We start from the raw sequence: 26,481 nt of genomic DNA, 5'->3' as shown, positions 1-26,481 counted from the left end.
AAATTCAGGGGCGGCATGGTCAGACAATTATTTAATGACAGTAAATGTTGAGATTCAAAAAGTTTAAGCTTTATAACCATGAAAACATAAGCTGTCAACATCGTATGTCAAAATAAACAAAACAAATAGCCTTAAACCAAACGCTAATCAGTTAAAAAGCAACGTTTGTCTTACTTTGCCCATCTGTAAATTTTGATCATCATCGATGGAAATATTTTCTCATCAGTTTGCATATGTACAGTGAAAATCGACATGAACTGACATTTACCGATAAAAATTGAATCCTTCCAAACCTATATATAACCACCAGAGGGAGCACAGGTTAACAATAATTCTGGAACTGCTCTGACACTGATTATGCCAAAAACATCCTATTCTATTAGAAATGCAAAGAAAGATCCAACATTGAACAAAGTTAACAGATCAAAAAGCGGTCTGGGAAAGACACTGTGGAAGTGTTCAGGCTTTGGGGTCATGTAAACAGTGGAGGAGGAAGAAAAATGGAGGGAAATAATTAGCCACAATTTTCAAAAGCAGCCCTTGATTTTGGGTGCCCCCGTTGAGACACTTAGTGCCTGATTTTCAGAACTGTTGAGCTCCCAGAACTGCTTCTGGCCTCAACTGAAGTTATGGATTCTCAGCATTTCTGAAAATCTGGTCCAAGTTTCCTCAGAAGTTAGAGATCCAAAAATGAAGGTACCAAAAATAAGTGGCCATTTGGCCGTATTGGTCAATTGTCTTGAAGTATCATTGTCTATCATTAAATAGCGGGGACAGGGAGTTTCATTCTAATTGGCCTTGATCCAGCAATTTACTTTATGGAAGCAGATCGCTATGCCTGCACAGAACCCCATTAACTTCAGTGGGGGCTCTGTGAGGGTACAGACCTCCACCCATAGGTAAATTGCAGGATTGGGGGCAGAAATTTGTAGATCTGAAGTATAAGTAGTAACAACTCTAAGTGCTGGTCTACACTACGGGGGGGAGATCGATCTAAGTTACGCAACTTCAGCTACGTCAACATACTTAGATCTACTTACAGCGGTGTTTTCACTGCGGTGTGTTGACGGGAGACGCTCTCCCATTGATTCCCCTTGCGCTTTTCACTGAGGTGGAGTACCGGAGTTGACACTAGACCGACAGGCGGTCGATTTATTGCATCTATACTAGACACGATAAATCGACCCCCCGCTGCATCGATCACTGCCTGTTGATCCAGCCGGTAGTGTAGACAAGCCCTTAAGCATAGACATAGCAGTGACAAATGCTTAGCTAATTGAATCCACAGAACAAGCCCGTGCACAAGGGCTTGTTTGTAGAAGAAAGTTGCACTGACGTAATCTAAGGGCATGATCCTGCAAGGTGCTTAGAGCTCCAAACTCTTAATTAAGTCAATGGGAGGGTAGGCAGGCGTGTGTGTTCAATATTGTGCAACAAGCACTCAGAGCCTTGCAGAACAGGACTCTCCATTAGCTGTCTGCCTGGTGAAGTAAAATGGAAATTCCTTTTGACCTTCTGTGGTTATTTTGTCTACTGGGATGGGCCAAAGTTGTTTTAAAGAGTCCTGATTATGACGGATTTTAACTAGTGCTATAAAAATATAAATTCTTAACATGTGACTTTTCTTTTTAGTATAAACAATTAAGGTATGCTATATACTGGCAGTGACACAAATGATTTAATAAACCACAAAGCATGAACTCAGTTAACATTAGCCATTTTATGAAATACAGTTGCTAAATAGATTCCTTTCTAATCCGTAACACAACTTCTTTCTCCAGCTGAAATAATCTTTTCTTATACACAGACCATCCATGTTACTAAATTATTTAGCAATTATGAGTGAAGAGTGGGAATCTTATAAGTGTTCCATACCTAAACACTAGCAGGCAAGGGTCAATGTACCAATTTCTAACCTGGAGGGAAAATGTTGAAGAGTTAAATATGCCAGAGTACTCACAGTAGTTTCCTGACATACATGTCTGTTCTTAGCAACAGAGGGTCCTGTGGCAACTTTAAGACTAACAGATGTATTGGAGCATAAGCTTTAATGCATCTGACGAAGTGGGCATTCACCCACAAAAGCTTATGCTCCAATACATCTGTTAGTCTTAAAGTTGCCACAGGACCCTCTGTTGCTTTTTACAGATCCAGACTAACACGGCTATCCCTCTGATACATGTCTGTTCTTGTCAGTAAATTCTAAAACCAAAAGGTATACTAGGAAATTGATGAAAGGGGTTATATATTTTCAGTAAAGATTGCTTCTGCATATCAATGGAATCCTGACTTGAGCTTACTTTTGTTTAAAAAAGATAGGGTCTGAACTGTAAGATTTACACCCAAAAGCTGCAGCAAATTGTTCCACTCAAAGGCCAGATTCTGATCTCACTATCCTCCCACAAGCATACAACAGAAATGCATACGTACAGCACATTTAGAATTCGGCCCAAACCTTTGTAATTTGTCTACTGGACCAACTCAAACTGAAAGGCCTGAAAGTGTCTTTTAGACCAAGAAGAGGCAGTTTCCTTGTCATGGGAATAAGGACTATATGGAGCCACTAGAGAAATGTCCTTTCCTCTCATGGATTGAGTGCACAGCAATCTCCCCTCCTGCTGGCGGTTCAGGACTAGATCCAAATTGATCTTGCACACTTAATAACATGGTTTTCTGCTACTGACCTGCTAGACTCACCAGAAGAATGATTTAAAAGAAAAGAAACTGAAAAATTCAGGGCAGCAGAAAGTTTAGACAGCTTCAACTGTGGGAGTCTGTGGAACAGCTCTAGTGAGAGATCATTTCTAAAATTTAAAAATAAAAGGTCTGTTTTCTGAACTGGAATGGTTCTTGATGGATGTATTTGTGCTAAGTGTTTGGAACGCTGCCCTCACCTAGTACGATTCAGAGATGGGGTAGTAACAGCTCGTCTCAATACACTTCAAACAACGAGACACAGAACAGACCATGTGGACTGAGAAACAGAAGGTTCATCCACCCAAGCAATTCGTTATTTAGGCATTGGGAAACTTAAAATAATTAAGTACTGACATGTTTTCTCTATCAACTTGAGCCATGGCTGCCATATGCCCAAAGAAATTAAAAACAAGATTGGTTTTTTTTTTGGTTTAGGTAGAAATTCTCCCCACTATTTTTGCAGCATATTGAATAGCAAACCTGCGATAGAACAATTAAACCATTTCTGGGAATTACTTGTGCAGATAAGGCCACAGCCATGTCCATTATACTACTGCTGGATGGAAAAAAACAGTATACGGAGAATTCCTCAGGTTCTTAGGATAAAAGTCCCTCTATTCAGAGTATCTTGGAACATCAATGATTGTTAAAACCTTGCATACCATAGGCTGAGAGGTAAACATCACTTTTCACCAACTTGGATGAGTAGAGTTCTGGGGATCTCAAAATAAATGAAAAAAAAAATCTATTTGAAACATATGGTTTCCTTAGAAAATTGGAAAAATGTATTTGAGTGGTCTTGTGCCTTTGATCTGCATTACCTGGATAATGATGAGCAATGTATAACTACAATGGGGAAAGTTCGATATCAATGCAAATGAACATTGAGTTGACTGAATATTTCTTCAAGAACATTAGCCTTACTAACATTATATGTAAGTGGCCTATAGTACCTGATCAGTACAACATATCTTTATTGTACAAGCAAAATCTGTTTGTCCAAAAAGCAGCATATTTGTTTGGTGAAAAAAGTTTGTATTTTAAAATGAAAAAGTTCTATTAAGTTTTGCTGAACTGCCAATTACTTTAGAGATCATGCAAATAAAATACGTGAGCTGGTGCACAGTTATTTGAAATAAAAAAAGTACTGGATCCTGACAATCCATTTCAAAGTATCATAAGAAAGTCTGATAAAGTTTTTACTTATTGTGCTTTGATGAACTGCTAATTGACTTCATCTCTGAGGTCACATAAGGTCAGAAGAAAATAAACTGAGTAAAGTGCTCCAGCCAGATTAGTTTATACGAAAAGGTAAATGGAACTCTTATTTGGAGTACCCAGATCTTTCCACTACTAATGATTATATTAGCAAGAGCTCACTTAAACTAATTAAAAGCTCTTAATGTGGAAAAACACACCACCTAGAAAACACACTTTGAAAGAACTAGCTGGAGCACTGTCATCTCAGCATTTCCACATGCAAGGAGCAGGGGAAAAAAAGAGTGGATATAAACAGTACTGTATATTGTTTTAATACAGCCCTTGTATGGAAGTTATACCCTTCAGTGACCTTCTAGTATTGTATCAGCTTGCTACATGCATGTCTTCGTAGTCCAAACATGTGTGAAAGAGACCATTCGTCTACAGAAGGTAGGATTTCTTTTTGTTGTCGCTGGAACTGGGACAGCAGACATGTATATTTGCCACATTGCAAATAAAAATATTACTTCAACATAAATCACATAAAGGACAAAAGCTTTGATACGTCCAGGGTAAAATTTACCATAAGGCTATATAATAAATGATGAGATCTTCCACACATGCTTTTGGTACCCAGGCATGAGCCAAAAGCAGTGCACAAAAGCCTTCATATGAAAAATGAAAATAAACTAAGGAGTGCAATGATGATTACTTAAAAGAAAGAAAGAAAAGATGGTGTAGAAGGAAAGGCATTCTGCCAAACATATTAGAGATATAAAGGATGAGCTTGGAAAAAGGGAGACAAAAGAAAGATGGGTTGTGATAAAATACAAAAGAACAAATACAAACAGATGGACAAAGACACAGGTCCACTGAGGAATCTGGTACGAGGTTTGCTACTAGATTTATAGGTCACTCTCTCAGACGTTTGGTGGAAAACCGTCCAGCCTGCAAATGAATATAAAGGGAAGAAAACAAAGACACTTATAAAGTACAAATAACTGCGATCAGATGTCCTATACCATCAGTCAAATCAGCTTTGTTAGTTAATCATCCACATCTCCATTTTAGCCTTGCCAAGGAGGAGTAAGTTAATTGACCATATGCAAAAGGATGCAATAACAGCAGAAGAGAATAGATATTCTGTAGATTAGTTTGGCAGGATGTGCAATGTTGAGCAAGGTATTTTAATCATCATTATAACTTTCAATACATATGGCAACACATTCAGTCAAAGTTTAGGGAGCTGTGCACTGCTATAGAGCTGTTGCATCTGCTGGATAATAATGAAGCCTTGACTGACACCTCTATACCTTAGACATGATGCCAAAATCATGCAAGAATTAACCCCTCTGATGCTGGTAGCTTAGCTTCCCTCATATCATTATATTTGTATTGACCCAGATGAATTAGTACTTCATAATGGGGAGCTTTGGTTCCACCAGTATCAAGGGGTTAAGAGAAAATAGTATGAACCAGGGGAAACAAAGTTAGTCTTCTGTCTATTGTCATTTTTTTCCAGATCTCAATAAGTCAGATTCCACAAAAGGTTAAATCTGGATAAGTTACTGTTCATAAAAGAAAAGGCATATTGTTCCCTAAGAACAAGGGATTCTTCTGCAGTATTGATTTATTTTATGCTTTGGAAAGTCTCCTCTTTATTTTTGCTCACCTAACCTTCTGCTATGCCTAATTTTTTAAAGGTAAGTCAGTAACTTGCATTTATAAGGCTTACATGCCTACATTATTAGTAAAGTAAAGTTCCTCCTAAATCATTTAAATTTTAAGTGGTATGTACTAATTTTGGCACGTGCTGGAAGACATGCTGAACTGTAGGTACATAAAATCACCTTGGCCAGAACTTCCATGCGCATTGCCTCCTTCGGTGGCTAAGCCGGAGCAGATGTCAGAAGACAAAGAGGCCTTGACTGAGCAGGGTTGCTGTGTCTGAACTGAATTTCCAAATGTGGCTGATGTGGAGGAAGTTACTGCTGTTGCTTCAGTTGAACCAGAATGAGTTTTAGTTGTTTCTTTGGGGAGAGACTCTTTGCAATCTGACAGATTACCTAAAGAAACAAACAAAATTGCAAATGCCGCCATAAGGAAACTACTACAGAAAAATCAACCTTGTGTAACTGGTAGTTTGCCACTGAGAGGAGCAGCAACATAAAATTCTGAAGAACTGGTAGAAACATACATCTTTATGGGTAAAACTGCATCTGAAAAGAATTTACATACCCCCCCCATACCTGCCCAGCATCTGCAAGATGAAAAGCCAGCCCATCCAATAGGGTTAATTTTTATGCAATGTACTTGGTGCACTTTTCAGAGATGGTTGTGAACTCAAGAAAAGCATTGTTCTAAAAGGTGAGAGTTGCAGAAGTGTCTCAATAGGAGATGGAAGACATTCTAGAAAGATGCCGCGGGATTAGTGAGACTCTACACTCAACTATGGAATGTGAAAGGCAGTGGACAAAAGTGGAGAACGAGTGAGTGAGAACCAAAGGGAGATGAACAGAAAGTTAGAAAGGCAGGACTGTGAAAAAATATCAGGTTTTAATACCAGAAGAACTTTGAAATTCACTTGGGAGATGGAATGGAAGCTAGCAAAGGTGACTGAGGATGGGAGTGATATAATCAGAGTACGTCAGTAGTAATATTAGAGACCTCCTGAAGCTGCAAAAGGATTTAAGAGGGCCAAAGAAGCAACAATTTCAATAGTCATGAAGGAGAGTGATTAAGGCACAAATAAAGGATTTATTCAAAGTCAGGGAAGCTGGTCAGCTTCCTACAGCTTAGCAGGAAAAGGGAGAATGACTGGAAAGGGAAAGGCATGAGGGAAAGTGTGCAGCAGAGAAGCTTAAAGATGAGTGATAGTGGAGACAGAATTACGCGACAAGACATTTTAGGCAGAAAGAAGCTCTGACTTTCTGAAACATTCAGGTAGTGAGAGGTGGTATGCTGATGTGAGCCAAGTTAAGGGAGAGGTCAGAGTGGGCCAAGACAGAGAGAGGGGTGTTGTTGGCACAGAAGGAAGGGGAAAGGGTAGAGACAGCCAGGAGATGGCCTACACACCAAAAACAGATGGACAGAAGGGTTAGATACCATCACAGGGAACTCCATATTGGAAGGAAGGAGGAGGTAAGGCATCCACCAGAAATAAGCAAAGGAGTCGCTAGAATGGGAAGGTTTAAAACAGAAGAGGAGTTTGCTCGAGACACTGACTGATATAAAGTGGATTGTGGCATGTCAGTCTTAACTCTGAATGTCCTTGCTTTTGCTATCTTAATTTAGATTCTGTCTTTTTGTAAAAGAAAAAAAAAGTCTAATTAAAACTGACATAATGCCATTCACATTGGTACAGAACTGCAATCAATGGAAAGAAGCTCTATAGGATTTGAAGTACACCACTAAGAGAAGAAGAGCTAGTCTGCCATCACAAACTTCAAATGAACAAAGTTCAGCAGGAATAACTCGCATTCTGCAGTGGGAGAATTGGGCACTGCCTATCTAAGTTCCCCTACTCAATTACTATTTTATTACTTTTCCGAACAGATAATGCCAAAGACTGACTGCTGTTGGTCATGCAATCCTGATCACAGATTTCACATCCATATTAACAAGTATTAGAAAACCTCTCAACACCCTATCTGAAGTGCAAGGCATCACTCACAGCTTTAAATTGTTTTTTGGCAAGTCCAATCCAATCTTATAGAGCATCTTTTACAAAAGAAAAATCACAAAATGCTATACACTCAATGCAGACTAACAGTATCTAAACAGTGAATACAAACATGGATAAATTACCTTAGGGAGAAAGACGGGAAAACAAATAGATTTAGGTTCTATCCCAAACTAAAACTGAATTGTGACATTGTTATTTTATTTGTCAAGCACTGACAGTGTGCTCGATACCTACACAGAAAATACTAACTGCTTCAGAGGAAGAAATCTGCACTAGGTGGTTATGGAACAGCTCGTGAATAGGGAAAACATTTCTTTCCAAACCTGAGTCAGAGGTCAGCTTATGCCCTGAAGCATGAGGGTTTTTATCACCTCAACAACTCTTGATTATTTTTTCTTTGTTTGTTTTCAATTCTTCCTATTTTAATGCTGGGCGTTGTTTTTTACCCATATAAATGTACAATGCTTTTTTTGGAATCCTGCGGGGGTGGTGGTGGATTATACCCAAGTAACCACACATTACAGCTATTTTGTTTTCTTCTTAGCGCATTATTGCTGGCAGAATATTACCTTTTCATGTAACCAAGCACTACAGTTAATGCAGGGAAGCCAGGGGATTAGAAAGGGCAGCTACAATAAGAGGAGATCACAGAAAGATCTCTTAAAAGTTGTCCACAGTATGATGTTTCAATCACTGTAATAAATGTATTATTATTTAACTTTTCATTGCCTTCACCCGAATTCAGTATAATTACCTAGCAGGTCAGGGCCAGAAAATAAAATAAAGGCGCTCCTTATATTTAATGGGATACAAGGTTTTAAAACAGTGGGACCTACTTGTGTTGGAAGGTGCAGTTTTGAGCTGCTGAACCAGAGGATTCAATAGTTTCCCAGCTTTTAATTTATTTTTGCTGGTTCTTCGCCGGCGGCCACTTGGTGGGGCTGAGTGAAGAAAACCCACGTTGGGTGGCAATGGTTTGCCCAGCCGGACGAACAAAGCCTCTATCTCATTCTTTTGTTGAGTCTGCAGTTCAGCAATTTCTTTCATGTGCCTAATAAAAAATAAAATAAAATAAAATAAAATAAAAGGACATTATGCTAGCTACTTGTCTGAGAAAATGCCAGACCCAGATGGCATTTACAGTTACAAAGAAACAACAACATGTTATACAGCAAGCTATTCCTCATCCAAGAGCGTGTACATGTGTAAACACTCTATATAGGAAAAGACATCTAATCCTGTATGCACAGACATGAAGAAAATGAGTTTCAATCCTCTGCTCTAAATTTGCTCTTCAAGTATTAGGTTATACAGAGACTCCTGTAGAAAGAGGATTTTTAGAATCCAAAGTGAACGTGATTGGTTTGGATACAAGATCTGAATTTAACTCAAATGTTTCCAGTACTTCTGTCCCTTCAAACCCGTGCCAAAAAAAAGCTGTCTCTAGAAGTATAGTTAAATTAACCGGGAGAAGCGCTGCACGAAGAAAAGCAAAAGCAAGCGTTTAAATTAACAGTGACACAAGAACCTGGATGGCCACGTTCCTTATAATGCAGGATAGATTGTATCTAAATACCTTTTGAACACACATTGAATTGTTTTCTATAGCACCCTTATATTCCAAGTTAAATTCTAACTTTACAGTAAGATTGGGAACCACTGCTTCCATTTTTCTCTCATCACATGCTTAGAGAAAAAGAATCGTGAGTAAACGGACAGGTCTGAGGACTAGCCATGTGACAGAGTTTCATTTCAGGCTCACCACTTCACACCCAGGGCAGCAGTTGGGCTGTTAACATTTGACTGCTCAGGGGTCGAGTGTGAGATGAGCTGGATGTCTCCAACCAGATCCTACTGGATAGGTATCTACTTAAAAAGGAGTCCAAAGATCATGATCGAATTGAAATAAGCCTGAACTAGCCTCTAACCCTAAAGATTACCCAGGGCTGAGGCACTCTGGAAAGGGTATGTGGGGAAAGGGCTGCACTACTACTACCTATCCCATACCAGGAGAATTCATTCTTTAGGGTTTTCAATCCAGCACCTTTAGGGATTATTGCATTTACTTTTAAAAGAGAACAATGCCACAGAGGGAAATGGCACCCATTTTGCACAGCATAGCAGGTATGAAGCACTTCTCCACCTTGAATAAACTGAAAGGTGCTCAAAAGACGAGTTTAGTAATAACTGGCTTTCTGGAGTTTACTGCTCATGCAACCACCTCACTGAAGAGGTCATGTTATCTGTGACATGCTATCATGTTCTATAGTGTGGGAATTACTTTTGGGAGACAGCACCATAAGCAGCATGCTAAGAGATGCTAATTGTAATTTAATTCACTATTCCAGATGCATTTTGATAGCAAGAAGTACTTTATACAAGGATACGTCGAACTGCTTGGATGAGGAGAGTGAATTCTATTTTACTTTAGGATGTGAGCTGCAAAGAACACAATTTTTTATAACCCCCTGTGCTTCTTATGATATACACAACCCTAACACTCCTCCCCCGCCCCAAACAGGTCATCTTCTGCTTGTGTTTACATTAGAAAAATCAGGTCTTGTTTACCGTGGTTTTGCTAGAGGGCTCTACAGACCACTGTATATCTAGTAGGCTTATGACACCACAAGAGACTGATGTCTTAGCATGTGAGTGCAGGAGTTCGGGTTTTTTTTGGGGGGGGGGTTACACTTGTTTAAAACTTGGTGGTCTGTTTTGTTAACATGTATTTCATTAAAAAAAGCTTTTCAGGTCTTAATATTTCATAAAGCAGCAAAAAAGGATACAAAAGCCACTTCCCGCAGACTCATTTTGCAGGGGACATTCAAAGCTAGTTAGAAAAGAAAACAAGCAGAGATAATTAAGGAACACTAAAAAAGGAGGATCCCATTAATGGTGACTCTGACTGAAGAAGAAGGTGCCTGACAAAAAGAAAAACATTTTGCTCAGGGAGAGACCCAAATCCAAACCTGGCTACAGACATTGCCAAAATTTAGGTAAATTTGAATCCAGATCCAAACCCTGCAGCTCAGAAACACTCCTCCCTCCTCTATGACAGGATCATGACTATTTCTTCCAATTAAATCAGAAGTTGTAGTTATTATAAAAACAAACTTTTAGTAAATGGGCTTTAGCAACAAAAAATAGTTGCTTTTCGGATGGGGAAATCTCAAACGGTCCAGCTAAATAACCAGATTATTCCTGATTATCTTCTATTTGCATTGAAGTAACATCTAGAGCTCTCAGATTGGGGCCTCACTGGGCTGGGTGCTGAACAAACATAGGGACATTTCCTGCCCTGAAGTTAACTGAGTTCTTTGATTAGGAAATTGGGGCTGGACCCCTCAGTGAATTGGTTCTCTCTGGCTCAGAACACACATGTATAGGCTTTTGAGGTATTTTGGTATTTTCACTTCTAACTGGAACTAAGGTCATATCTATGGTGCTGCAGCTCTGCCACTACAGTGTAGACACTTCCTACATCATCAGAATGGGGTTTTCCATCAATGTAGTTAACCCATCTCTCTGAGAGGGAGTCGCTAGGTCAACAAAAGAATTCTTCCATCAACCTAGCCGTGTCTACACCGGGGTTAGGCCAACCTAACTATGGTGCTCAGGGCACAACATTTTTCACAGCCCTGAAATGTGCAGCAAGGCCAATCTATTTTTTAAGTGTAGACCAGGCCTAAGAAATGCAAAGGTGAATAAAAAGAAACGAATGATTAAGAAAAGTTTGGGTTCTGTAACTGCCACCATGTGATTTGTGTTCAGTATGAATTTTGCAGGAAGGGGTGGTATTTTTTCCTGAATGAGTTTCCTCATTGATGCTGTACACACACTGTTTTTTACTACGTGTGGAGATGCTTTTTAGGTAGTCTAAACATGTGTCAAGTATCCAGAATTGTTTTAAAATCCAACATACTTCTCTCTCAGGTTCTGCAGTTCTTTCTTCATATCTGCATCTTCAAATTCCGAGTCATTGTCGCTGCTCATGTAGGATGACTGCGAGTGGAAGGATGTTATATTGATAGTGGGGATTTTTGTTCCCTGACCATTAGGCGAATCAGGGCCTGGTGAACTAGTCTTTCCAGATCTTTGCAGAAGAGAAGCTGACTTTTTTGGGATGTCATTGACTGCACTACTGCTCTGCGGGGACAGCGGAGCAGCAACAGACTTCCTTCGGAGAGACTCGTCACCAGAATCACTGGAACCATGGTCAGAAAGGACATCAAGAAAAGATGCCGTTTGCACTCGCCGTACTGATGTTTTCAGGTCAGGGCTCGAGGGAAGCTCATCCAAATAAACATCTGGTGGTGCAGAGTACCTTAAGCAATGTGGCGATGTTAAAGTTAATTCATCGTGGGTACTGATCACTGAAAACCTGCCAATAGTTTTGGCTGGTGTACTATTATCATGCACTTCAGACTGTTTTCCATAGGAACCAGGGTCTACAAAGTCATTCCTTTGAAGGTTATTTATCTCCCTATCTGTTGTAGAAGTCTGTATTAAGTTCTCTGTAGGTGCAGATGAAATTTTGATCTTTGCCTGCTCATTCCTTTTAGAAGTTTCCATTTGTTCAGGTATGGTTGATGATGCAGGAGCAACCTGGAAAAAGAATGAGGGAGATTAATTTTGAGTGTAAGTGTAGCAGACAGGCATACAACTATTTATAGTTTCACATTACCTGAAGAAGACCTTTTGTTGTAACAGCAGAAGTTGAAGAAATGTTTGCAGCTGAACCTGTTTCATAAAATGGGAAAAAAAAATGTACTGATTACATGTCTGGACAGAAAGGTTTTAGCCTAAAAAAGGAAAAGCAACACTAGGTTCAATATCCATTATTAAATAAAATTTGCATTGGAACAATGCATAATTCACCAGCAAATCTACATAATTTAGACCATAATTAGGATATCAAATGCAAGATTTACTTAAGATACTTTAAAAGCCATAATGCAGGTACTATAAAATATCCCTTAGTAGAAATTCAGACTCAATGCAATGATCTGGGCAGTCCAGATAAAGATAGGTCTGAAAAAGTTCTGAAGACAAAAATCGGATGGAGATTTAATTGTGTACTGTATGCAGAGCTCAAGTTACAAAGGTACTTTTGAGGTCTGCAACAGAAAAATAGATGTTTGAACATGTCATTGAGCAGTGTGCATAAGGTAATCAGCATTTGACCATAATCAGAGAGTCTTTTTTTCATATCTTTCACTCGGATCAAATTTGAACAACATGTTGCTGAAGGTGGTAACTACAGACTCAAATAATGGTCATTTGGACCGCAATAGCAATGTATGAGAAGAAAAATATGTTCTTGATGACATACAAAATAGAATTTAACCTCCAGGCCATTATGCTTTTTCAAAGTTTAACCAATGAATGGAAATCTTTCAAGAATGCAGAGTGAACATAAGGTAAGAATGTCATTTCCCAGTTCTGAAATCATGAAATATATGCATCTCTTTATGACATATGAAATTCATATTAAAACCTAGGGCAAAATTCCCCTCTCCTCCTGGTTTTAGACTGGGGCAACTCCAGTGACTTAAATGAAATTTCTGATGATTGACAGCATTCTAAGAATAGCATCAGGCCTCCTTAATATTTAAGTTAGGAAGGGATACTTACTGTACAGCGATGGGGTTCTTTGAGATGCGTTAGTCAGGGTAAATCCACTGAAGGTGCACACATGCCTCCTGCATGTGAAACTGAAGGTTTTTTTTTAAAAATGGCACTGTCTGTCAGGGCCATGCACGTGCCCTGTGCTTCCTTGTGCAAGGGCATAGACCCTTCCTCAGCTCCCTCACAATTCAAGGGCTGTGTTACCATGAGGACTCTGAAAAGCTAAGATGAAGGCTGCATTGTGGGATTCACAGATCCATAGTGCCAACATCTCAAAGAACCATGGCTACTGTAAGGTAAGTAACCAGTCTTTCTTTGCGTATGTCAGTGTGGAACCCTCTGTGGGCTACTGGTGAGCAGAATCCCCCCAGACAGTGGGAACAAGGAGTTACAGCTGCATCAGTCAAACGGCAATTGAAGAACATCTGACTTGCCTGCCACCTGAAGGGTAAATGTTTCACAAGAGTCAGTGGGTTGCTCCATGTTGAATGATCTCAGAGGCTGGAACATTCCTGAAGTGGATGGAAGACGCTGCTTGTGCGCCAATGGAGAGGCTCACCAGCCAACTGTGAGCATTTGGAGATGTTCGTGGTAAGATGGTTTGGTATTTCAATGGGCTGGATATAGTTACAAAGAGGCGGTGAGACTGCCTAAAGGGCTTGGTCTTGTTAAAGTAACAGAACAAAGCTCCAGACACATCTAAAGTATGCAGCTTCTTTTTCCAGGTATTGAGTGCAACTTTGGGGAAAAGGCCAGCAAGGTGATTCATTGGTTCAGGTGGAATTTGGAAACCACCTTAGGGATGAACATGAGGTGTGGTCTCAACACCATCTTCTTCCTGTGGAAGGATGTGTAAAGAGCTACAAGGGCATGGAGCTCACTAACGCTCTGTGCCAAGGTGATAGCAACCAGAAAATCCATCTTGATGGTAAGGAGGTGTACTGAGCAGGCTGACAGTGGTTCAAAAGGAGGCTCTGTGAGTTTTAGGAGGACAGTGTTGAGGTACCACATGGGAGTCGGGTTGCTAACCAAAGGGCAAATATGCAGGAGGCCCTTGAGAAATTTTGATAGCGTTAGATAAGAGAAGACAGAGTATGATTGTACTGGAGCATGGCACACTTACATTGCCACAAGGCAGACCTGGAGAGAGCTAAATACCAATCCAGCCTGTTTCAACTACAGCATATAGTCTAGGCTCTTTGGTATCAGAATGTCTACTCGTTCTAGGTCTCACTGAGCTACCTGTATTGAGAACCTCTTCCTTTCTGAAGGGGAGATCATCCTAGTGGATGGTTTCCTGCTCTGTATAAGAATTTCCTGAATCTGTAGGGAGCAATCTCTATCAGCAGTGTTCAACCAGCCAACCCCCAAGCCGTCAGGTGCAACAACCAGGTGCAGTATCTGAGCTTGGCTCTGAAATACTCTGTCTGCGAAGACTGGGAGGCATATAGGAGACTGCCTGGATAACTGCAATAGGTCTGATAGCCAAAACTATCTCTGCCAGGAAAGGACTAATAGTGTGATTATAGACTCATCTTGCCTGATCTAGGAATCAGTGGAAAGGCATATAGCAGTGCTCAAGACCAGTGGAGGAGAAAGACATCTGGTAACAAGCCCAGGTTCATGCACTCTCTGAAACAGAAGTTTGAACATTTGGTGTGGTCCTCTGTGGCAAACAAGTCCATCTGGAGGTGTTGGTATTGATGCCAGGTCTTTTCTCTGCACTGTCTTCTCCACAGCGGTCTTTGGTGNTGTTGGTATTGGTGCCAGGTCTTTTCTCTGCACTGTCTTCTCCACAGCGGTCTTTGGTGTGATAAGTCTGCTAGACAGGGTGCTGGATGACACTGGCTCGTTGCTAGCCCAACTCTGGAGCTGGTCTCCTCAGGTTCTGAGGAGACCCTCATGGATTGCTCCAGGAGATGAAGCTTAAACCTGATGTCTCATGACTTATGCATCCTAGTGGAGGATGCAAGGCACACTGCTCAGTCTAGTGAACTCACCTGAACAGCAGGCAGACCAGCTGTGTCCATCTTTCAAGGTAATTAGTCCAACAGGGCTTGGAGCCCGTACGTTTTGAGGCCACCATGTCAAGCAGCTCTGTTTGTGTGTGCATGCAAGGGGACTGTACAGGAGGAATTGAACTGTCAGTGCTCAGTCCAGACTGGTTGATATATATCATGACAGTCGTATGTCAGAGTCAGAAGAGTTGTGAAGATTTGTGGTAAGTTTTTGTAGAAAATGTAGTCAAAGCTAAGAACTGGTGGGGTCAAACACTTCACTGGTTCCATGTTGCTGCCATGGGTGGTGAGAAGGTACTGAGGGAGGGTTGTGGTCACCCCACCCTTTACACCCTCATAGAGGAGCATGAGAAAGCACAGGGTGCATACGTGGCGCCAAAGGACACTAATTAAAAAATCCTCTAGTCTCACATGCATGAGGAGCATGTGCACCTACAGCGGGATCCACACTGACACATACTCGAAGAACCGTGTGTTACTCTAACAGCAGCAGGACATGTGGAACTGAGCTAAAATCTCCAGAATACTCCATCCTTAAAGGGGACAAAATCTTCCTGGACAGGTAAATCAGATTAGTTACACATTCTGAACAATTTTAGTATGCTGTGAAAAGTGTCATGGAATCTATCAACAGCTTAGTTGGAATGGAGTATGCCTGCCTTGATAGGCCTCCACAGTCATCCTCAATGATTCCTCAAGAGCCCTACGGACCGACTCTTCTCTGCGGAGCCCACCCAAAATCCTGCTGTCTTTAAGAACTCCATCCAGTGGGGTAAAGGAGATCTGGCTGGCTTTCTGCTCAGCCTGTGAACTGCAAACTTCAAAACACTATGGGAAAAGTACAGAGTCTCACAGGAAGGCCTCTGTACATCACCCGCCTGGAAAGACCTGCATTGCTTATTTACAGTATTATGTTTAATTCTGTCCATGAGACTGTTTGCTTTTTGTAAGTTTGACAAAAATGGCGGCAAAGCCAGATTTATTTTTTGTTTTGTGACAGCACCCAGCAGTCCAAGCCAGGTTCAGGTCCCCATTGTGCTGGGTGCGGTTGTGAAGGTTTCCCAAGGAGAGTTAGTAAAAAGGGTGCGTGAGCAAAGAGGCCCACAGGATAGTACAGAAATAGCATTGAAGTTAACAATTCAAACTAGCTGTCACTGGTAACTACCTTTTCTACTCATTGACCCACCTCTCACTTCTGAGGAGCTGACACCGATGCTAGTTGTTTCGGACATTCCCAACTTAAAGTAAAAGGAAACAAAATATAAAAGTGAATTTCAGTTTAACAACCCTACAAACAGGGATATACAGTCTCTGGAACTTGCTTCATATTTACAGCATATCTTAGCACAGAGTTATTTGATATAGGAATAAGTATTTTACATTCCTAGCGAAATTTGCCACCCATCTTCTTTTTCAGCCACACCATTTTTTTCCAGGGAGGGTGAACGAGGAGGAAGGTTTTAGGAGAAGACTGCAACATATACTAGTATGGAACATTTGTAAATATGCACCGAGTTTAGCTATTCAAGTACACACTTATAAATAAGTATCTTGTGCTTTTTCAACCAGATTACATCCTAATATATATGAAATTTCTATGAAAAGTTAAGCAAATTACAATACAAATGTGTTATGTATCTGTTTTATTCTATGGCAGACAATCTAATTGGGAGCACTCAATACTGTATTGTTATTTATAACCCTTTCTATAGAGAATGAGCCTTCAGTACTTTAGAAACTGGTTTAGTAACATACACAGCATACAGTTGCTTAACTGCTACCACCTCTCTGTTGAAACATGGCATGGTTTTAATACTTTGTACAGTGAATCCAATTAAAATTACATGGGGGGCAGCTTTATATTTGGTTGCGGGAAGAGAACTAACTCCAGAGTACTGCTTTCCAACTAGGTTAAGCATCTCTGACCTAGCAGAAAGTGCTAGGGTATTGGTAATGATTCTAGAGCAGTGTTTTTCAACCTTTTTTCATTTGCAGACCCCTAAAAAATTTCAAATGGAGCTGCGGACCCCTTTGGAAATCTTAGCCATACTCTGCGGTCCCCATGTTGAAAACCACTGTCCTAGAGAGTTCATGGCCTTAGCGTCTCATCTGAATGACTGCATCTCATTTTGCTCAGGGTCCCTTGTCGGGACACTGAATCATTAATAATTCAGACCGCCTATGGAAGGAATCACCATCCCCTTGCAGCACTGAGGCTTTTTCACAGCAGTCTGCCAGCAAAGTGGTGACATAGCCTTCCCCTGCTGAGCTTATGAAAGGAGGCAAGATCCCATCTGGAAGCGGTATAAGCTTTATGCTATAGAGTCTCCAGCAGTAGCTGGAACATTTGAGCAAAGCGAATGCCCACAATATGTTTAATTAGGGGTTTAAATTAAGACTGGTTTAAGAAGGTAGCTATGATGCTCTACACAAATGTCACTACTTTGAATGAAAGTTGCACAACTGACAGGCAAGCAAGCAAGCAAGCAAGCATACAAATCTTGTGTTCTGTGCCCTGCGGTCACCTCACTTTTAAAGTGATGGCACTATAAGCCACGCCTAGGACCCAAAGTACTTTAGCAGTCTGCTAGAAATCACGGAATTAGTCACAGGGGCATAATGCAAGACAAGGAAAGATGTTTATCTTAGCTAGTAGCATGATAATGAATACTAAGCACATTGATATTTATGGGGCACAATAACTTACCTGACTCTAGTAAGTTATACATAGCTTTTCAGTTCCAGTTCACCTATTAATCTGACATTTCTGTTACAACCATATTGCTAGTATCTACATTCGCTGAAAAAGAAGTGTGCAGAAGTGATGGAGGGCAGGTAGTCAATTTAAATGAATACATGCAAAATGGTCTTGACAAATTGGAGAATTGGTCTGAATTCAACATGATGAAATTCAGTACAGACAAGCACAAAGTACTGCACTGTGAATTGGATTTTTCCTTCCCAACTACAAAATGGGGAAGAACTGTTGAGGTGGCACTAAAGAATCTGGGGGTTATCCTGGACCACAAACTGAATATGAGTCAGCAATGTGATGCAGCTTCATAAAAGGCTAATATGATTTAATATATGGAGATATCCCATCTCCTAGAACTGGAAGGGACCCTGAAAGGTCATCGAGTCCAGCCCCCTGCCTTCACTAGCAGGACAAGTACTGATTTTTGCCCCAGATCCCTACGTGGCCCCCTCAAGGATTGAACTCATAACCCTGAGTTTAGCAGGCCAATGCTCAAATCACTGAGCCATCCCTCCCCCCAGTTTGGGGCTGTACTAACAGGAGAGTCGTATGAAAGACACAGGAGGTAACTGTTCCTCTCTATTTGGCACTGGTGAGGCCCCACCAGGAGCACTGTGTCCAATTCTGGGCACCACAATTTAGGAAGGATGTGGACAAATGGAAAAGAGTTCAGAGGAGATCAACAAAAATGACAAAAGGTTTAGCAAACCTGACCTATGAGGAAAGGCTGAAAAAACTGGGCATGTTTAGTCTTGAGAAAAGACGACTGCAGGGCGACCTAATAGTCTTCTAATATGCTAAGGGCTGTTATAAAGAGGTCAATGACCAATTGTTCTCCATGTCCACTGAAGGTAGGACAAGAAGTAATGGGTTTAATCTGCAGCAAGGGAGATTTAGGTTAGATATTAGAAAAAACTTGCTAACTATAAGGTAGTTAAACTCTGGAACAGGCTTCCAAGGGAGGTTGTGGCATCCCCATCATTGGAAGCTTTTAAAAACAAGTTGGACAAACCCCTGTCAGGGATGGCCTAGGTTTATTTGGTCCTACCACAGTGCAGGGCGCTGGACTTGACTTCTTGAGGTCCCTTCCAGCCTGACATTTCTATGATTCTATGCATGAATGAGGAACAGAGAATAATATACAGAGACCAAATAGGCAGACATCACCCTCTTTCCCCTATCAAGGCTTAGATAAATGCTCAAAAAGGAGTAACCTCAGTTATCAACATCACTATGAATATATTTAACATTCTTAAACCACCATGACTTACCACCTGTCTCAGCCCGCTCACTTTAGAAACAGGATTTAAAAAAAAAGAGAAGGAAAAGACTGAATTGAAGGATTATACCAATTTTTGAACCCAAGAGCAAAGTTTAGTTTTCTCTAATGAATGGATAGTGAAACACTTGTGTGAGTGAGAATACACGTGACAAATTGAAAGCAAAAGCAGTAAACAGGGAACCCAGACAGAAAGTAAGCTACCAGGGCAACAAGCAATATAGAAATGCTTATAGATAGAAGTATCTGCATATCCTACCATTGGCTCTTGGATTCTGAATTCTGTTCTGCTGTGGTCAGTGGCTGTAGCTTTGTTCAGCATGGCAGACGTTTCCATGGCTGCTGGATTTATGGGTATAAAAGGCACAGTCATAGCCTGACTAGCCAATACAGGGTAAGGTGGCATTTCAGAAGGTATAAGTGACACAAATTGATCCTGAGCAGCATTAGCTTCCTGGCAGGTGTCTGGGACATTAAGGCCTGGTTCTCTTAAATCCAATACAAGTGTGGGAATTAGTTCTTCATTCAAAGGCGGTAAGCTAGCTAACTCGCTCTCACCCTGCTCTAAAGGTACAAAGCTGTCTGGTGTCCCTGCTGATGCAGCAGACGTAGGAACACACTCTTGGTACAGTAAATTGCGCAACTTCTCATCGAGGCTTTTTATTGTGTTGTCAGCAAAATCAACTCTGGGTGGCCCTTCTCCGTCAGACTCTACTGCACAAGGTGGCTGCAGCGGACCGACGCCAAGGCCAGCGCAGGCGACAGGCTGGGACTGGGTCAGCACTATATGTTGCTGGGACACAGCTCCCGGTAGCTGAGGAGGACTTTGAAGCTGAGAGCCTGTCAGATTTAGAGGGTCAGACACAACACCCCCAGGAAGCAGCTGGTTCACCAAGGAATGCTGCATTACACCAGGCTGACTGGCCTCTGACACACGGGGAATTTGTAGCCCAGGTTGGAGTTCCAAGACGACGACATCAGAGAGAGCAGGAACGGGACAGAATTCGGCTCCCGGTGCAGGAACTGTTAGACTCGAGCTGGGTGGCCTCACAGTACAACATGAGATCTCCACATCGGGAACACAAGCGTCTTCATCCGTCTGCTGCAGCGTTTGCAGGGCGGCTTTTGGAGCAAGTGGAGCATCGGAAGGCTCCTCTAGTGAAGCTGCATTGTGGGCAGAAGCATCAGGCTGACGGGGCATTACCAGGTGTAGTGGAGGATATTCTGGTTGACCTACATTAGCAACAAACTGTTCTGGGACGTATGGAGCAGTTCCCGGCAGTGTTGCAGCTAAAATTTCTGCCTTGGTCTGTAAAACAGCTGAAGACACTGCAGCAGGAACTTGTGCCAAAGGAGCAGGTGTTCCACAGGGGCTGTCGTATACACTTGTTTGACTAGGAAGCTGGTGACAAAACAAGACACTAGGTGTGTCTGTCACCGCAGAGCTCATTTGCTGATCATCGGACTGTTCTGGATCTATAAGGAGTAAAAACACCAATGTCACCTTTTACAGGCTATACAGAGTGAACCATATAAAGTAACCACAAAATTTCTTAGTCAAGTTTAAATACAGCAGGCCCTGAACTGCTAAATGTTTTCTATTAGAAAACTACTAACCCAATATTCAAATTGCAGACTTCAGAAAATATTGCTGTAAAAAGGATGCAGCCTATGATAAACAGCTATGAATAGAACTTAAATTACATGCCGAACTCTTAACAGAGTTTAAGAACACTCGGACTTTTCTCTAAATAATCAAAAGACTGTCCATATTTTAGTTTAAAACTATATGCTCACATAAAATGCGTGATCCTACAGAAAAACTCTTCATGGTGGATATGATATATCCATTTTGAATGGGTATTGTGTATTGCACCCCATTGGCTATTAATAGAAATAATACACTATTTATAAACTATCTTGTTTCACAGTGTGGTAAATTGAAGTTACTAAAAAGGTCCCTATCCTACATGACTTTTTAGACTGCAAATTATGTGGCTGATACTGCAGGCTCATTTTTCACTTGTACAAAGTTCTTAAAGTTCAAGCACGTTTTGGGGCAAGGCTCCCATGCTATTCTGGACTGCAGTGGTGCTCCCCAACTTGCTCCCCCAAAATCTATGGTTGATGAACTGAGGTAAGTGCTGCCCTAAGCCGAGGAAGACACACACTGGAACGATTCCCTCTTTGGCTGTGGCCTCCGAGCGAGTGGTGATGGCAAAGATCAAAACCAGAAGCAAGCATCATTTTTGCTGATTATTTTGGCGCCATGTGTAATTTATGAATAACTTTTAGAAGAAGAAACTTATTGCAGGCATTTGTTTGGCCACACAGCTTTGCTAACAACTAAAATCAAGCCATTGTACTTCCTTTGCAAGATTAGCCTATCCAGTTACCCACACACAGGCGTTGTGGACTGCAGCAGTTTGAGGTGCAGGGAAGTAATTAAAGGAGAACTAACAGTGCCAGTGTTAGCATCTTTGGTATCCTTTACTGGTCAGCTTGTGAAGCAACAACTAACACAATACTCTTCATCCTCTGCCTCCCACCACGTTGCAGCTAAAAGAAAACAATCATGATGAAAGCGTGGGAGGATATAGGAAGAACTGACAGAGCTGCCTCTAAGAAGACAAAGTTGATGGCCCACACCCCTGTTCCCTAAGATAAATGAAAGCTTTAAAGTTCATAAATACCTGGACCTTCCGGCTGTTTACTCTGAGGAACTGCTGGGGAGAATTCTGGTACCTCCTCAGTAGGGTTTTCCACAACAGGGCATATAATAAACCACCTTTTTCCAGTATGTAAAACTAATTGTGAAGAGCAAAATAAAGGGTTAACATCGTATTTGTTTTGGAGCTTCTATACAGTACTTTAAGAAGCTGATAGGATCCAAATCAGACTTATTCTTCATGTGAAACTCCCACATTTTAGGAAGAGACACGAGTCTCTACAGTATTCACAGAGATTAAAAATAATGGCTCTTACTGGACTCCCATAGCAAGAAAGTGATCTTCTTGGGTAGGAAAGAGTCTGCCTTTCAAGTGACTGTACTAGAGAGGGACACAAAGCCAGATCCAAAGCTCATTGAAGTTGCTGGAACGACTCTCTTTGATTTAAATGATGTTTGGCTTAGGCTTAAAGTGAACTAATTGTACTGTAAAGAAGGTTTTTGTAATAGAAAAACTGTTTTTTGGTAATGTTTTATGCAACTTACTTTATCTATTTTCCTACATAGGTGGTGTTGTTTTACTACTGCTCTCCTACATTCATCCTGAACTTTTACTCCCTCATTTACATGTATCAAATTACAGAGTTTTCAAAATTCTATTTACAAACCAATAAACGCGAAGAGTATACTTTAAGAGTGGCCAGCAAGTGTGAACTATCTAAGAGGAGCCAGGCAGACTGCGTACACCATTGTTTGGGAGGGACACCATTGTTTTGAGTCACCGAAGCATGTTGTGTGGCCCCAAAGAGGTTTTACACACACACAAAAACTCAGAGAAGTGCCTGGCAAATAGAGGTGTGTGCAACACATGACCAAATGCAGCTTGGAAATGAGGTTTAAACAGGATATGGTTTTATTCCCTTCTCCAGTTTATAGAGGGAATGAAAGCCCACACTGATACCTTCCCTTTCTCTGGGAAAGAGATAATATACCAAACATATCCAAAAGAATAAGACTTCTCACTGGTAAGATAGAGTTGGCTGAAACTTCCTGGTTACCAAATTCAGTTGCATCTGCAAACATTAAGAGCCAATCTCTGTTAACTTCCTTTTGCAAGCGTAGTTATTGTTGAGAACAGAGAGTACATTTATGAAAGCCTTGTCTCTTCCTGTTCAACCCCACTTTCAGTTTGGAGGCAGCGGGGATCATTGCCAGTTTGTAAAATTTGTATATTCCTGATGCACCCAAACGCTGGTTTAATCTATTTTAGCCTTGGGACTTCAAGGCTGCTAACGGCAACTGTGGTTTTTACCAGGCCTATATTTTCAGGACATATTCCAGTCATCTGTGACCGGTGGAGTTATTTGAGACTGCTAAACTTCTGGACAGTCTAATATTACCTATTCATTGCCTGATAGTTCGAGATTCAATTTGTATTCAAAAGCACTTTTACCATTCTGCTGATACATGGGTGTCTTCACTTGAGATTGCCGATTCTCCTGTTTAAAACAAAAAATATGTTTTTAATCAAGCACTAATGCAGGAACATTTTTCTAAGGAATATTTATGTTGCAAATCTTAGTTGAGCAGAGGCTGTAACACAAACTTAAAATACAGTAACTAGATTAAGAAAAAAAATCAGATTTGATATCAAGAAACCCCCATTTATTTTTTAAAAAAGGACCCGACACACAAGATTCTTACTTCATTCATTTCTAGTCTAGACGCATCTTGCTGGGGACTTGTTCCCTGATCAGAACTTCGTTCTCCTTCTGTATCTTCACTGAGCATATCTTCTGCTTTATCAATAATATCTTTCATTTGTTCAATGAATGTCTCTTTCTCAGTCTGCAATATGAATTCCTTCTCTACCTGTAAAGAGCACATTAAGATAAACCACTAATGGCTGTAGCTCAGTACTCATTGTGTGGACTTAACTAGCTGGAAGTTTGCATCTGTGTACAGAGAGCACGTGTATCATTCTACATGGGAACTAGACCCTAAAGAGACAGTATTCTTATTTGGCCTCTGGCCAAACTGAATCACCCCTCTCTCACAAAAATTAGTCGTTCTCTGGGCCTGGTGGGTTTGATGCAAAGTGATCACCTTGCTTCTGTGTGTAAGACGCATCATCTTGTTTCTCATCCCCCCAAAAGAAAGGCTTTGTTACAGTAAATAGACATAAAAAAGCCGCCCAGAGTCCCACACCTACAAAACACAGAGCCTAGCTTTCAAGTGTGCTTAATGCCCAAAGCTCCCATGGATTTCATTTGGGACTCTGGAAGCTCAGCCCTCTCTGAAAAATCAGGCTCACTGCACCTGTGATCTAGAACAAAACCAGAACCTAGTACAGGAATGACGTGTTCCCCAAACTGTGCAACCTCAGAAATGGGGAGGTTTTGTTCGGGCTAGCATGGGAGTGAAAACTCTTGGCCCTTTTAAGGATGGCACCCCCACCACCCCTGCTTGTGGACTTGAGGAGCAGGGCGCTGGGGCGGATTGGTTGCACAGGGTGCAGCATAAGCCTCTTGGTTCCTATGCATCCAAGAGATGGCTTATAAGCCCTTCTCCCTCCTGGGGCACCATCCTCCCCATCTGCCCTCTCTGGGATGAGAGCAGGACCAGGTTTGGGGGGTCTTGCTGGGGGCATCATGATTGTGTGTTTCCAGCTGACATTCCACCTTTTTGCAGCTGGGAAGAAATTCTTCCTCACTGCCAGACTGGCCCGGGGGGAGGGGAGAAGGGAGGGAGGAGGAGGAGGAGAGGGGGTATTTCACCTTCCTCTCAGTGGCCCAGGGACTGGGCAGGTAGGTTTGGTTGCAAAATTTTGTTGCAAGCTGTTAGGAACCCAGTGCAGGTAATTGTTCAACAGGGGTCTGGTCCACTGATAAGCCAGAACTGGAAGAGGATTAGGAGAAAGCATCTCCTAAAGAAGCTGGGGCTCCTAATCTTTGGCACAGCAAGGTGACAACCCCTTTTCCCCACCCCCTTAATCCTCCTACAATGAGAGGGCGCTGGGGTTCCAGCAGTGGTGCCGGGACAGGTGAACAAGCGAAGGGGCTGATCTCAGCCTCCCCTCAGGTGACCTGGATTAAAGTAGGAAGGAGAGTCTGCGCTGGACGAGTTATTGTCTGATAGTTCCCAGATGTATTACTAAGGAAAGTTGTGACCTGTATACATCGCATTTCTGGGGTCTTGTCCTTCTTCCTGTGGTGTCCTGGCCAATCAAGGTCATGCTTACTTTTGAGATGCTAAGCAGGGCTGGTGGCACTGCCTGTTAAGGTTGCATGACACTTCCTTTTATAAGACCCTGCTTTGAGTGTTTATAGCTTTTCCAAACTAACTGATTTGACTGAATTTTCCAAGCTGGGTGTCTTTTGGAAAATTTTAGCCAAAATGGTCAATGGTTTCTGGACAAGGAGACTGGGACTTGGATGAGGAGCCAGGTTTGGGGGAATGGCCAGGATTGCGATAAGGTCAGATTGGAGAGGATTCAAGTCAGAAAAGTCTGTGCCCATTAGAGCACACTCCCTTCGAGAGCGTGGACTAGAACCCAAGATTCCAGAGTCCCAGCCTTCTTCTGCTGCTAGCAAATATCTGTGAAACCCACTGGCAAAATGTCTCTCTCATATCTCTCTAGTGTCGAGCCACAGAGAGGATGACAACCTACTACTGCTATCAGTTACTCTGGTAGATCAAGTGGCAAAGGTCTGTGTGGTTGATCTAAAGATGTAAACCCTGCTGATGACCCATGTGGGTGTCAATATGATGCCACGTGACGGAACTGTTTTTTTCAGTTTGCACTTTTTAAAACCTAGGAAATTACACAAACTATGTTAAAAGAACATTATTAAGGTTGCAAAGTCAAGCCCTCAGCAGTTAGGAAATGCAGAATTAAGGCTGCCTGTGCCACATGCATAATGCATTACGACACAGGCTTTAATTACATGATCTCATATTTTTTTCATAGCAATCTTAATTTTCGCATTCGCTAGCTTTTGAATGCTTAACTTTGCAATCTCAATAATGTTCTTTTAACACATTGTGTGCATGTGTAATATACATATAGTTTATGCAACTCAAAATTTTAAATGTCTTTTGAAAGTTCCTTCGCAAATAAGGTCTTACCATGTAAGTAGCAATTTCTTCTGGCGCATCACCATCTAAATCAAATTTAAAAGTCACCATTTTGTGATTGTGTGTTTCCAGCTGACATTCCACCATCTTATCCCCTGTGTTACACACCTATAAGAAAAGAGTAACATTGATCATTATTTCTGGCATGTCCAAGAACAGAAGTTCAGCCCTGGACAAAGAGGTTGTACTTGCATTTAGAATGGTCAGCTTTGGTCTGCTCGACTTCTCCTGGCGTGATCGAATGCGTGTAGATTTCTTATGTTTCTTTGAAGGCTTCCCTTCTTGCTTTCCACTTCCAACCACTCCTTCAAAGCTGTCACTCATCTCTTTACCTGAAGCAACATCGGGACTCATGTAGCTTTATAACAGGGAAGGAAAAAATACCCACAAGGGATGTGGATGTGGAAAGAGAAG

General features: G+C 41.4%; 1 protein-coding gene across 7 annotated transcripts in view; it reads right to left on the bottom strand.

Annotated features, from left to right (window-relative positions):
* The window catches only part of WNK2 (WNK lysine deficient protein kinase 2), a 191,901-nt gene that overhangs the window by 28,720 nt on the left and 136,700 nt on the right, over nucleotides 1-26,481 (bottom strand). For 5 of the 7 annotated variants that reach the window (XM_034775135.1, XM_034775134.1, XM_034775131.1 and 2 more), the window contains 12 exons: nucleotides 26,260-26,425; nucleotides 26,059-26,175; nucleotides 23,635-23,802; nucleotides 23,384-23,429; nucleotides 21,956-22,069; nucleotides 19,522-20,738; nucleotides 16,394-16,466; nucleotides 12,267-12,322; nucleotides 11,505-12,187; nucleotides 8,419-8,633; nucleotides 5,748-5,963; nucleotides 4,747-4,845 (listed from right to left, as the gene is read on the bottom strand). In XM_034775135.1, the coding sequence (XP_034631026.1) occupies nucleotides 4,747-4,845; nucleotides 5,748-5,963; nucleotides 8,419-8,633; nucleotides 11,505-12,187; nucleotides 12,267-12,322; nucleotides 16,394-16,466; nucleotides 19,522-20,738; nucleotides 21,956-22,069; nucleotides 23,384-23,429; nucleotides 23,635-23,802; nucleotides 26,059-26,175; nucleotides 26,260-26,425 (3,170 nt within the window). The remainder of the gene's footprint in view (nucleotides 1-4,746; nucleotides 4,846-5,747; nucleotides 5,964-8,418; nucleotides 8,634-11,504; nucleotides 12,188-12,266; nucleotides 12,323-16,393; nucleotides 16,467-19,521; nucleotides 20,739-21,955; nucleotides 22,070-23,383; nucleotides 23,430-23,634; nucleotides 23,803-26,058; nucleotides 26,176-26,259; nucleotides 26,426-26,481) is intronic. The other 2 variants (XM_034775132.1, XM_034775133.1) reach the window with 2 other exon arrangements.

Source organism: Trachemys scripta, chromosome 7 (genome assembly GCF_013100865.1).
Source record: "Trachemys scripta elegans isolate TJP31775 chromosome 7, CAS_Tse_1.0, whole genome shotgun sequence".
In the NCBI taxonomy this organism is placed as follows: domain Eukaryota; kingdom Metazoa; phylum Chordata; order Testudines; family Emydidae; genus Trachemys; species Trachemys scripta.
This window is presented reverse-complemented; position numbering and strand designations above follow the sequence as displayed.